Source organism: Scyliorhinus torazame, chromosome 16 (assembly GCF_047496885.1).
Source record: "Scyliorhinus torazame isolate Kashiwa2021f chromosome 16, sScyTor2.1, whole genome shotgun sequence".
In the NCBI taxonomy this organism is placed as follows: Eukaryota; Metazoa; Chordata; class Chondrichthyes; order Carcharhiniformes; family Scyliorhinidae; genus Scyliorhinus; species Scyliorhinus torazame.
This window is the reverse complement of record NC_092722.1, coordinates 188669788-188682472: the sequence shown is the minus strand read 5'-3', so window position 1 is coordinate 188682472 and position 12685 is coordinate 188669788. Positions and strand designations below refer to the sequence as shown.

The 12685-nt window shown below is 46.6% G+C and overlaps 1 protein-coding gene across 1 annotated transcript in view; it reads right to left on the bottom strand.

The window, feature by feature from the left end:
- Positions 1-840: 840 nt before the first annotated feature.
- sfrp5 (secreted frizzled-related protein 5) overlaps positions 841-12685 on the bottom strand; it is a 103089-nt gene continuing 91244 nt past the window's right edge. The window contains exon 3 of the mRNA XM_072479635.1: positions 841-2182. Within this exon, the coding sequence (XP_072335736.1) occupies positions 1857-2182 (326 nt within the window). The 3' untranslated portion in view covers positions 841-1856. The remainder of the gene's footprint in view (positions 2183-12685) is intronic.

Here is a 12685-nt window from a genome sequence, read left to right as displayed (position 1 = left end):
AATACAGGGCTGGTTTCTCCAGTCCCCCAGCCCCTTGTCCCCAGCTGTGTGTTTACGGCAGCACGCCCTTCGCTGGCGGTGACATTCTCTCTACCCGCCGCTTGCGAAAGGGATTTCCCACGGCACTGGGAAGCCCACCGGCGGAGGTGTGCTGTCGGCAGGAAAAATGAATCCCGACGGTCGGAGAATTCCGGCCTGGATGTTTTCAAGGAGCAGTTTGATATAGGGCGAAGGGGATCAACGAACATGGGGAAAAACGGGATTAGGCTACTGAACACCCATGATCGTGATGAATAGTGGAGCTGACTTGATGGGTCGAATGGCCTCCTCCTATTATCTATATTTCCATGTTTCTATATAATCTGTGCCCTTGCCCCAGGCTCCTTTTCCAATTATGTTTGTACATAATTTCCCAATTGTTAATTAAATTGAAAACATCCTCTGAATGTAGGTGTCACTGGCAATGTCCGCATTTACTGCTCATCTCTAGCTGCCTTAAGAATGTGGAGGTGTACCGCAGCCCGCACAGTGAAAACGCTCCTGCAATGCCTGCTGCACTTAAACATTTGGATTGATGTTATGTTGTGATGGACACACCAGATAATGAGAATTTGACGCAGTGCTGATCTCCAAGTCAGATTGGTGCGGGCGCGTGTGACTGGAGCTGCTGGTGTTCACAGGCCCCTTGGAGGTCGCAGATTTGGCCAGTGCGGTTGACGAAGACTTGGTGACTTCCTCCTTCTCCTCGTCCTGCAGTGACGAAGGCACTGCCCCTTTCAACAAAAGGGGAATTGCGAGAGGAACACTTGACGAGATATTTAGAACATACCATTGTGCTAATTCAGGTTACTTACTTTTTATTATTTCAACGTGAGTAGGTTCTTGGCCAAGGTAACCTGTGAGTGGTACCTCAGATCGGAGGTGCCACCACCAGGCATTGAAAAAATAAAAAAGATTGCAAATGGTAATAATATTTTAAAAAGGAACAAAATAATCACTGTTGGTATGTAGTTCTAACATGCATGATGATGCTTATAGGCATACATTGAAAATAACACTCTGCCAAAATCATGCCTTCGGACTTTTCACATTGAAGGTTTCAGTACATAAAAACATTTAATCCACAGTAGATGACCAGGATAATTATCGCCATGACGATAAATTCATAGCCAACAATCCTCATTGAAGTGTGTGACACACGACAAGACAGTTCTCCCCTTATCATTGGGCAGGGTGTCCCATCTCTCTCGTCAGGCAGCAAGCGAAACCATGGCGATACAATGCTGTCAATTCTGGTTTCTTTTCCGGCCAAGCCAAGGTCTTTCAACCCAACTCTCAGCTAAACCCCAAGGAGTCCATGCCATATCGAGAAGACCAACATTAATCTCTTGGTTGGAGCAAGTTTTCTTTCAGTTTAAGACGCTACAAAGGTGTCCACCGAGCTGGTTGTTCACTGGAGAGATCCTGGGCACGGCGACCTCCATCAGTAATACATCCCATAATATTTTTTATTCCCACAACTCAGGGAACCGCAAACAACCTTCCTCATGTCAGCTATTATTTTTGAAGAGGGAAAAGAGATAGTCAGAGGGAGAGAGAGAGAGAGAGATACAGAGGCATGGGTTTAATTTTTGCCCTCTGAGTTTGCATTCAGTTATCATCAAAATCATTTAAAGCATTCTATTCCATCTGGTTATTGAGACAAGATAGATTATAAAGGAATCATTATATAAGGAGAAGTTCATTCAATAAGATTGGAAGAGTGTAATTTTTTAAAAAAAGGAAATTATAAAAGCAAATTTTTGAGAGTTAGTTTCAGTTTAACTTTGCAAGTTAGCACCTTTTCCCAAATGCAGTCATTGAAAGACATGATGATATGTTGGACATTGATAGGTTTTCATTATTTTCACAGCGTAGCGCAAGTCCTTGTTCTTTTTGTCCCATTTGTGAATGACAGTGAGGAGAAGCTGGTTGTCCCACTTCCGACCCATAATTAAGAAGTTGCTGTTTGGATTGTCCAGCTGGTTACAGGGGCAGCTTGCTCCGTTTTTTATGAATAGCACCAACTTCTTGAGGTCCTTCTTTTTCAAGGGTCCCAACTTCAGCACTTTCTTCTTCCTCTGCGAGATGATTTTCCGGTCTCCCTTCTCCCTCTTTATCTCTTTGATCTTCATCTTGAGCGCTGCAAAAAAATAAGGAGAAACAAGAGCGGGAATCATTAACAAAATGTTACACATTCCCCCACTCTACCCAACGGAATTGGGATCAATTGAGACATAGAATCATGGAATTTGCAGTGCAGAAGGAGGCCATTCGGCCCATTGAGTCTGCACCGGCTCTTGGAAAGAGCTGCCCACTTAAGTCCACACCTCCACCCTATCCCCATAACCCCACCTAAACTAAGGGCAATTTATCATGGCCGATTTACCTAATTCTACCTAAAAGGGCAGCATGGTAGCATAGTGGTTAGCGCAATTGCTTCACAGCTCCAGGGTCCCAGGTTCGATTCCCGGCTGGGTCACTGTCTGTGCGGAGTCTGCACGTTCTCCCCGTGTGTGCGTGGGTTTCCTCCGGGTGCTCCGGTTTCCTCCCTCAGTCCAAAGATGTGCAGGTTAGGTGAATTGGCCATGCTAAATTGCCCTTAGTGTCCAAAATTGCCCTTAGTGTTGGTTGAGTGGGGTTACTGGGTTATGGGGATAGGGTGGTGTGGGCTTGGGTAGGGTGCTCTTTCCAAGAGCCGGTGCAGACTCGATGGGCCGAATGGCCTCCTTCTGCGCTGTAAATTCTATGGTAATAACCTGCATATCTTTGGACTATGAGAGGAAACCGGAGCACCCGGAGGAAACCCACGCAGACACGGGGAGAACGTGCAGACTCCACACAGAAAGTGACCCAAGCCGGGAATCGAACTTGGGACCCTGGAGCTGTGTGGCAACTGTGCTAACCACTGTGCTACTGTGCCGCCGCCCATCTTGTGGCAGATTTTGTAAATAATGGTCAGGTGCCTTCTAAGCCCATCCCTGTTATCCCGAAGACATGTGTTTGCGCAGGACCTTCTCAAGAGCAATTAGGGATGGACAACAGATGCTAACCTTGACAGAGATGTCCACTCCCATGAAATAATTAAAAACTAAAGATATGCAAGTTCCTGGCACTTAAGTATCAGCCGTGGTTCAGTTATTTGCAGTCTTCAGAAGTTCAAATTCCATTCCAGACATTGCAAAATCCACGCTGGAACTCAGGTGCAATACTGAAGGAGTTCTGCACTGTCAGAGGTACCATCTTTCACACGAACTGTTGAATGTTTAAGATCCTCACTGCCCTCTCAGAAGGACATAAAAGATCACTCGGTGCTATTTGAGGAAAAGTGGGAGAGTTGACTCAGTGTCGCGGGCAATATTTATGCCTCAGTTAACATCACTAAAACAGATCCGATCATTATCACTCTGCTCTTTATGGGAGCTTCTGGGTGCAAAATAGTTGCTGCACTTCCTACATCACAACAGTGACTGCTCTACAAAATATACTTCATTGGCTGTAAAGCTCTTTGGAACATCTTGAGGATGCGAAAAGTGCAGTAGAAATGCAAAGCTTTCTTTTGTATTTCCCCAGTGTCCACGCCCTAGATTCAATGAAGAGAAAGACACACAAAGTTGATCCCTGGTGTCAAAGGTCTGGGGAATGAGATAACACTGGGCAGGGTTGAGCTTGTCAGCTATCATGGAGATGTCTCCGAGAGAATCGTGGGCTGCTTTTAGGGGGCAACAGAAAGCTACTAAAAAAGCTAAAAAGAAGAGTAAGATAGATTATGAGAGTAAACTTGCTCAGAATATAAAAACAGATAGCAAAAGTTTCTACAAATATATAAAACAAAAAAGAGTGGCAAAGGCAAATATTGGTCCTTTAGAAGATGAGAAGGGAGATTTAATAATGGGAGATGAGGAAATGGCTGAGGAATTGAACAGGTTTTTTGGGTCGGTCTTCACGGTGGAAGACACAAATAACATGCCTGTGACTGATAGAAATGAGGCTATGACAGGTGAGGACCTTGAGAGGATTGTTATCACCAAGGAGGTAGTGATGGGCAAGCTAATAGGGCTAAAGCTAGACAAGTCCCCTGGCCCTGATGGAATGCATCCCAGAGTGCTAAAAGAGATGGCTAGGGAAATTGCAAATGCACTAGTGATAATTTACCAAAATTCATTAGACTCTGGGGTGGTCCCGGCGGATTGGAAATGAGCAAATGTGACACCACTGTTTAAAAAAGGAGGTAGGCAGAACGTGGGTAATTATAGGCCAGTGAGCTTAACTTCGGTAGTAGGGAAGATGCTGGAATCTATCATCAAGGAAGAAATAGCGAGGCATCTGGATGGAAATTGTCCCGTTGGGCAGATGCAGCATGTGTTCATAAAGGGCAGGTCGTGCCTAGCTAATTTAGTGGAATTGTTTGAGGACATTACCAGAGCGATAGATAACGGGGAGCCAATGGATGTGGTATATCTGGATTTCCAGAAAGCCTTTGACAAGGTGCCACATAAAAGGTTGCTGCATAAGATAAAGATGCATGGCATTAAGGGTAAAGTAGCAGCATGGATAGAGGATCGGTTAATTAATAGAAAGCAAAGAGTGGGGAATAATGGGTGTTTCTCTGGTTGGTAATCAGTAGCTAGTGGTGTCCCCTCAGGGATAAATGTTGGGCCCACAATTGTTCACAATTTACGTAGATGATTTGGTGTTGGGGACCTAGGGCAATGTATCCAAGTTTGCAGACGATACTAAGATGAGTGGGAAAGCAAAAAGTGCAGAGGATACCGGAAATCTGCAGAGGGATTTGGATAGGTTAAGTGAATGGGCTAGGGTCTGGCAGATGGAATACAATGTTGACAAATGTGAGGTTATCCATTTTGGTAGGAATAACAGCAAAAGGGATTATTATTTAAATGATAAAATATTAAAACATGCTGCTGTGCAGAGAGACCTGGGTGTGCATGAGTCACAAAAAGTTGGTTTACAGGTGCAACAGGTGATTAAGAAGGCAAATGGAATTTTGTCCTTTATTGCTAGAGGGATGGAGTTTAAGACTAGGGAGGTTCTGTTGCAATTGTATAAGGTGTTAGTGAGGCCACATCTGGAGTATTGTGTTCAGTTTTGGTCTCCTTGCCTGAGAAAGAACGTACTGGTGCTGGAGGGTGTGCAGAGGAGATTCACTAGGTTAATCCCAGACCTGAAGGGGTTGGATTATGAGGAGAGGTTGGGTGGACTGGGACTGTACTCATTGGAATTTAGAAGGATGAGGGGGGATCTTATAGAAACATATAAGATTATGAAGGGAATAGATAGGATAGATGCGGGCAGGTTGTTTCCACTGGCGGGTGAAAGCAGAACTAGGGGGCATAGCCTCAAAATAAGGGAAAGTAGATTTAGGACTGAGTTGAGGAGGAACTTCTTCACCCAAAGGGTTGTGAATCTATGGAATTCCTTGCCCAGTGAAGCAGTTGAGGCTCCTTCATTAAATGATTTTAAGATAAAGATAAATAGTTTTTTGAAGAATAAAGGGATTAAGGATTATGGTGCTCAGGCTGGAAAGTGGAGCTGAGTCCACAAAAGATCAGCCATGATCTCATTAAAGTGTGGAGCAGGCTCAAGGGGCCAGATGGCCTACTCCTGTTCCTAGTTCTTATTATGTTCTTAGGTTCTAACAGATTTGAAGTAGCCAAATTCAGGATGTAACTTTGAATTAAGTTGGAAGAGTGGTGAGACGGTGTTTGAGTGAGTGTTTGAGTGTGATTGGGACACTCTCAGTTCACATGATGTTGCTGTGTGTCAATGTAGAAAGAATTGTAAGACCTTTCACGCCCATCAACCACAACCACCCCACCCCCCCACCCCCACCCCACCCCCACCCCCTACTCCTCCCCACTCCCAGGCAGGATATCCCAATGCACGTTACAACCAAAATAGCACTTGGATGTCTGGTAATGTCTGGAGAAGAGTCCGAAGTTTTGAGCTGGACTAGGACTGATGGCTGGAGAGAAACATTCAGAAGGGGAACGGGAAAGCCATGGTGGGGTTAGGGAGTAGAACAAGGCATCCTTCATACTGACCTGTTGAGGTTTGGAACGAACCGGGGTGCATCTGGCACGATTACAATGGGTTCACTTGATGTAGAATCGCAGAATGGGGCAACACAGATGGAGGCCATTCAGCCCATTAAATCTGCTCCAACTCAGTCCAGTTAATCCCGATCCCCCAGCTCTTTCCCCACACCCTGAAGTTTATTTTCTCCTTCAACTGTTTGGCAGCTGTCGAATTTGTTACTCCCAGCCTACTCGGCAGTATAACTCAGGGGTCATAAGATCATAACAAATAGGAGCAAGAGTAGGCAATTCGGCCTCTCGAGCCTGCTCCACCATTTGATAAGATCATGGCTGATCTGATTGTGGCCTCAACTCCACTTTCCGCCGTCACTGCTTTCTGGGGAAGAGCGTTCCACCCACTAACATCCTCATCGTCTGAGAGACGCAATTCCTTCTCATCTCCAACTTAAATAGGAGAGCCCTTAAAATGTCCCCACATGCCCCCACAAGGCGAATCTTTCACATTTCAGTAAGAGCACCTCTCATTCTTCTAAACTTCAATGATTACAGGCCCAACCTGCTCAACCTCTCCTCGTAGGACAACCCCTTCACCCCAGGAATCAACCTTCTCTGAACTGCTTCCAATGCAAGTACAACTCTCCTTAAGTAAGGAGATCCCGAGAATTCCCACAATGCAGAAGGAGGCCATTCGGCCCATCAAGTCAGCACCTAACCCTCTGAAAAAGAACCCTACCTAGGCCCACGCCCCATAACCTAACTTGTACATTCTTGGACACAAAGGGGTAATTTAGCCTAACCTGCACATCATTGGACTGTGGAAGGAAACCGGAGCACCCGTAGGAGACCCATGCAGACACTGGGAGAACGTTCAAACTCCACGTATACAGTCACCCAAGGTCGGAATCGAACCCGGGCCCCTGGGGCTGCGAGGCTGCCGTGCTAACCACTGTGCCACCATGCCGCCCCAACAACGTACACTCTGGGTGTGGTCCCATCAATACCCTGCACAGTTGTAGCAAGACCTCCCGGCATTGCCCCATCGCTCTTGCAATAAAGGCCAAAGAGCCTGAAACCTGTGTCACTAACATCACATTTGTGGCTCCCAGCTTTTTCCAGTCAGATTGTGTTAACACGGATAAGGTCGAAAAAAGATACGTCAAGAAAATAAGTAAGTCATGTTTTTAATACGCTAAGCATTATGCCGCACCTAACGGATTCAAATTATTATTTTAATGAAAATATAGTTGTCCCAGAAATAAGCCTGATTGAATGGTGTGGTTACAATCTGGTTATTGATAACACCCTTGTTTTAAGGAACAGAATCATAGAATTTACAGTGCAGAAGGAGGCCATTCGGCCCATCGAGTCTGCACCGGCTCTTGGAAAGAACACCATACCCAAGCCCACACCCCCACCCCCACCCTATCCCCATAACCCAGTAACTTCACCCAACACTAAGGGCAAATTTGGACACTAAGGGGCAATTTATCATGGCCAATCCACCGTACCCGCACATCATTGGACTGTGGGAAGAAACCGGAGCACCCGGAGGAAACCCACGCAGACACGGGGAGAACGTGCAGACTCCGCACAGACAGTGACCCAAGCCGGGAATCGAACCTGGGACCCTGGAGCTGTGAAGCAATTGTGCTAACCACTATGCTACCGTGCTGCCCTTAAAAAGGTTTCATGGCTGTGTCACCATTATTGTTTTTAACGTCGCTGAGATGAGGAATTATTCAGAATGTGCTGTTTGAAGCTGTTTTGCCTTAATAGACAAAGGTACAAATTCTTAACGTTAAAGTTTGTTTTAAAGATAACTTCACTGACAAATTATAGATAAAAGACAAAACGTGACTATTCAAAGCTAAGGGTACGATTTAACCAAAACATTTCAAGTGTCATTTTGGGTGAGTTTGGTGGAGTGTTTTCTGCCAGATTTTTGGGTGAGATCCGGTATTCACCCACTCTTAGGCCGGAAGTCCCCGGTCTTTTCCTTCCCGCCTCGAGTCATTTTTTGGGGAATTTCTCCCCGGGTCAGCCCACAAATGTTTTCATCACTGGCGGGTTGAACTCTCTGGCCCTTCCGGCTCCTTAGAGATTGGGCCACCATTTTGAAAGGGTATCCCGATCTCTAAGTGAGCTTGAGGGTCGGCCCCACACCACACCCATGGGTAATGTCACCCCCCCCCACACATGGGCATTACCCCGCACCCCACCAAGTGAGGACACCCCGCCAAGGTGTCGCTGACAGCCCTCTCCCCTTTTCAGACGTACCCACCTCTCCTTTCGGCCCCCCTTCATTTCAGGACCCCTCCCCTTCACTTTCACCCACCTTTATGATGCCCTTTCAAATCCGCCCTTCACCCCCGTACCCTTTATACCCTCCTCATCCCCGTTTCATGGGTATGGCTCCCCTCAGGCCACCGCTCTTTGCAGTGCCATCCTGGTACTGCCACCCAGACACCCTGGCAGTGACCCTGTCATTCTGGCACTGCCACCCGGGCATATTGGCAGTGCTAGGGTGGCAGTGCCAAGGTGCTTGGGTGCCAGAGGGAGAACCAGGGTGCTACCCTGCCCTGTCCCGGACCACCCAAGGATCTTCGATGGCCTGGGAGGTCCCACCCCCAGTGTTGTTATGCCTGATCCTCATTGATGTGGACCAGTACTAAACGATGCCATTGCGAGACCTCGGATGCATATTTAAATTAGCCTAATTTAAATATGTAAATCTGGATCTCGCTCAGCGAGGCCCCTCACGAGATTTAGCAGCCTCGTCACGTCACTGGGTCGGGTGCGACGAGGCCATTCGATTGCACCTTAAGTATTTCAATTTTGACCTATTTTCTATCGATAGGTGTAGGGGGGGGGTGGGGGGGTGTTGGGAGGGGTGAGTTCACTGTTCTAGTCAACACTGACTTGCTGTTTGCGGCATTGTCCGTCTGGCTCATGACGTTTGGGACTGCAATGCAGATTGGGCGCAGAGACCCCCTTACACATCCCCACCCCCCACACCCCTCCTTGCACGTATAATTATCCTTCTTCTCACCAGCCAGCCACTAATTAGCCTCGGTTACTTGATTGGACAAGCAGAGACTGTGGGGGCGTGAGCGGACCACTCAGATTCCGTTCTCCCTCCCTATTCCCGCTGAGACATGTAGAATCCAACCCACCAATTCAAAGCGCATATGTTATTTATCATATGCAAATTATTCATTCTCTCAGAGACAATGGGCTGGATTCTCCTGCCCCGCCCACCGCAAGATCGCCACGGGCGAGACGCCGACAGTGGAAAAATCCATTGAACTCGGGCGCCGGGCGAACGCGTCCGGAGAATCTCGCCCAATGTGTAATTTGCTGAGTATTTGGTTTAGAAATGCCGAATTGTGGCATTTTGTGGCCTCCAAAAGCTTTTTATTTTGGACATATTTTTTAAAAAGCCTCTTGAGATAAAAAAGATTACTGACCAGTGTTCCAAGAAGGGTTATTCAGATGTCTTGATGATTATATCTTCAAACTTGTGTGTTTAAATATGAGCCATTTATTGGTAGTCTTTAACTATTTACAGATCCCAGGTTACTATCATGCATGGTGCTGCTGCCATGCAGGTAGGCTTCCAGATTGTGTTCACGCTGAGTCTCTTACCATGTGACTCTATACATCATACCGTGGGCAGTGCCATTCTCCAGTCCCATGTTAACCCTTGCTCTGCTACATTACAATGCAATGGCATGCACATGATGTTGCAACAACCCCTGTTCCAACTATTCATTGGGTTAATTCCCCATGTCGCTTCTGTTCCCTTTACCAAACACGGTGAATCTGTATCCTCTGCTAATCGCCACTTGAGGCATTGGAAAAATGTAGCTTTGATGAGGAATTTTTAGATGGCAGTGTTTCTGTTCTCACCATCCGAGGAGTTGGCAGTCTATGCATTGCTGTCTTCCCCGCAGTCATTTAACGCTTCAAGTAGCATTAACTGGCTGGAGACGGGATGTCCATCCCTCACACGGAAGGAAGACTCAACTCAGAGAGCTACGGGCCAAAGTCAATCCTCGGAAGGAAGAGGTCTACCGACCACCATGAGCCTCTTCAGAAAATGTTGTGCTCTGTTCTCTCCATCAAAAAACATCTTTGAAAGTTGCCACTCAAGTGGATAGAGTTGTGAAGAAGGCCTATGGTGTGCTCGCGTTCATTAACAGAGGGATTGAATTTAAGAGCCGTGAGGTGATGATGCAGCTGTACAAAACTTTGGTAAGGCCACATTTGGAGTACTGTGTACAGTTCTGGTCGCCTCATTTTAGGAAGGATGTGGAAGCTTTGGAAAAGGTGCAAAGGAGATTTACCAGGATGTTTCCTGGAATGGAGAGTAGGTCTTACGAGGAAAGATTGAGGGTGCTAGGCCTTTTCTCATTAGAACGGAGAAGGATGAGGGGCGACTTGATAGTGGTTTATAAGATGATCAGGGGTATAGATAGAGTAGACAGTCAGAGACTTTTTCCCCGGGTGGAACAAACCATTACAAGGGGACATAAATTTAAGGTGAATGGTGGAAGATATAGGGGGATGTCAGAGGTAGGTTGTTTACCCCGAGAGTAGTGGGAGCATGGAATACACTGCCTGTGGAAGTAGTTGAGTCGGAAACATTAGGGACCTTCAAGCAGCTATCAGATAGGTACATGGATTACGGTAAAATGATATAGTGTAGATTTATTTGTTCTTAAGGGCAGCACGGTAGCATTGTGGATAGCACAATTGCTTCACAGCTCCAGGGTCCCAGGTTCGATTACCGGCTTGGGTCACTGTCTGTGCGGAGTCTGCACATCCTCCCCGTGTGTGCGTGGGTTTCCTCCGGGTGCTCCGGTTTCCTCCCACAGTCCAAAGATGTGCAGGTTAGGTGGATTGGCCATGATAAATTGCCCTTAGTGTCCAAAATTGCCCTTAGTGTTGGGTGGAGGTGTTGAGTTTGGGTAGGGTGCTCTTTCCAAGAGCCGGTGCAGACTCAAAGGGCCGAATGGCCTCCTTCTGCACTGTAAATTCAATGATAATCTATGATTAATCTAGGACAAAGGTTCGGCACAACATCGTGGGCCGAAGGGCCGGTTCTGTGCTGTATTTTCTATGTTCTATGTTCTATCAGCCAAGCAGAGCCATTGGCAGAGGGGGCATGTTAGGAGTGAGATGCGTAACATTGAAAAGCATGAGGATGACCACCAAAAGCATTGAAGCGTGCGGGGTCTTTTACAGGCGAGACCCGTTTGTAACCAGGACACCTCCGAAGGGTGAGTGTGCTGTCCCATCTACTCCCGCTGACATGCACAGCTGGAGAGTCCTATGGAGGCCAGAGGGCGAATGAAAAGTCTAACCCAGCTGGAATAGAACAGAGCAGGTCCGAGTTGAACACCCAACTTTAATTCCTCCTGTCTAATTTTAACCCACCTGACCTCACACCCTCCAGCGGGACTTTATGATCCATTGAGGGTACAATTGTCGTAGGGAAGATGGTATTGGTGAAATCAACCCCCAAGACTCTATAGCCTACATTGATGCTTGCAGGATTTCACTTCATTTCTCATATGCTTTTTATTAACTTGTCGAGAATTCCCTGTGCCATGCTGAGACCCAATTTTTAAATCTTGTTTGGCTGAATAAAAGCAATTTCCTCTACGGTTCTTATCGGCCTGAGTCCAGACATCTCTCTCTCTTTTCTAAATTGAATATTGATGTGGGATTGCGTCTGCCCATGAATAACATTGACCAGATGCGATTATAGCCAAACTTCGAAACTATCTAAATGTGCCTGACTGCACATATTAATGGCTTCGTCATCTATTGCTCCCCGTGGACACTGACATACCGTGGTAGGAGCATGGAGACCAGGCAGATAATGAGGAGCTCCTGACTTACATCGCACATAGCACTCCATGCCCTGTCTCCCCCTTAACCAGACCACACCCCAACAGTTAGCTCTCTGGTTAATCCAGACACTCGGGGCTGAGTAACAGGCTGCAACCGAATTGAAGGGTATGAAGTGGGTGAGCGGGGAACATAAGCATAAAGGTATGGTAAAGTCACCATAGTCCCAGATGACCACAGGCTGCTTTTCCCTTTGAGGGGGAGAGCTGACCGGTGGTGATTTAACCTGAGGATCACCACATCTCGGGCAAGGTGCAAGATTGAGAAGGCAGAATATAGAATAACAGATACCCAGAGTGAGTTACAGACTGGAATCTAATCGAGGAGTTTGGGTGGTTTATATATAGAATAACAGATACCCAGAGTGAGTTACAGACTGGAATCTAATCGAGGGGTTTGGGTGGTTTATATATAGAATAACAGATACCCAGAGTGAGTTACAGACTGGAATCTAATCGAGGGGTTCAGGGTGGTTTATATATAGAACAACAGATACCCGGGAGTGAGTTACAGACTGGAATCTAATCGAGGGGTTCAGGGTGGTTTATATATAGAACAGATACCCGGGAGTGAGTTACAGACTGGAATCTAATCGAGGGGTTCAGGGTGGTTTATATATAGAACAACAGATACCCAGAGTGAGTTACAGACTGGAATCTAATCGAGGGGTT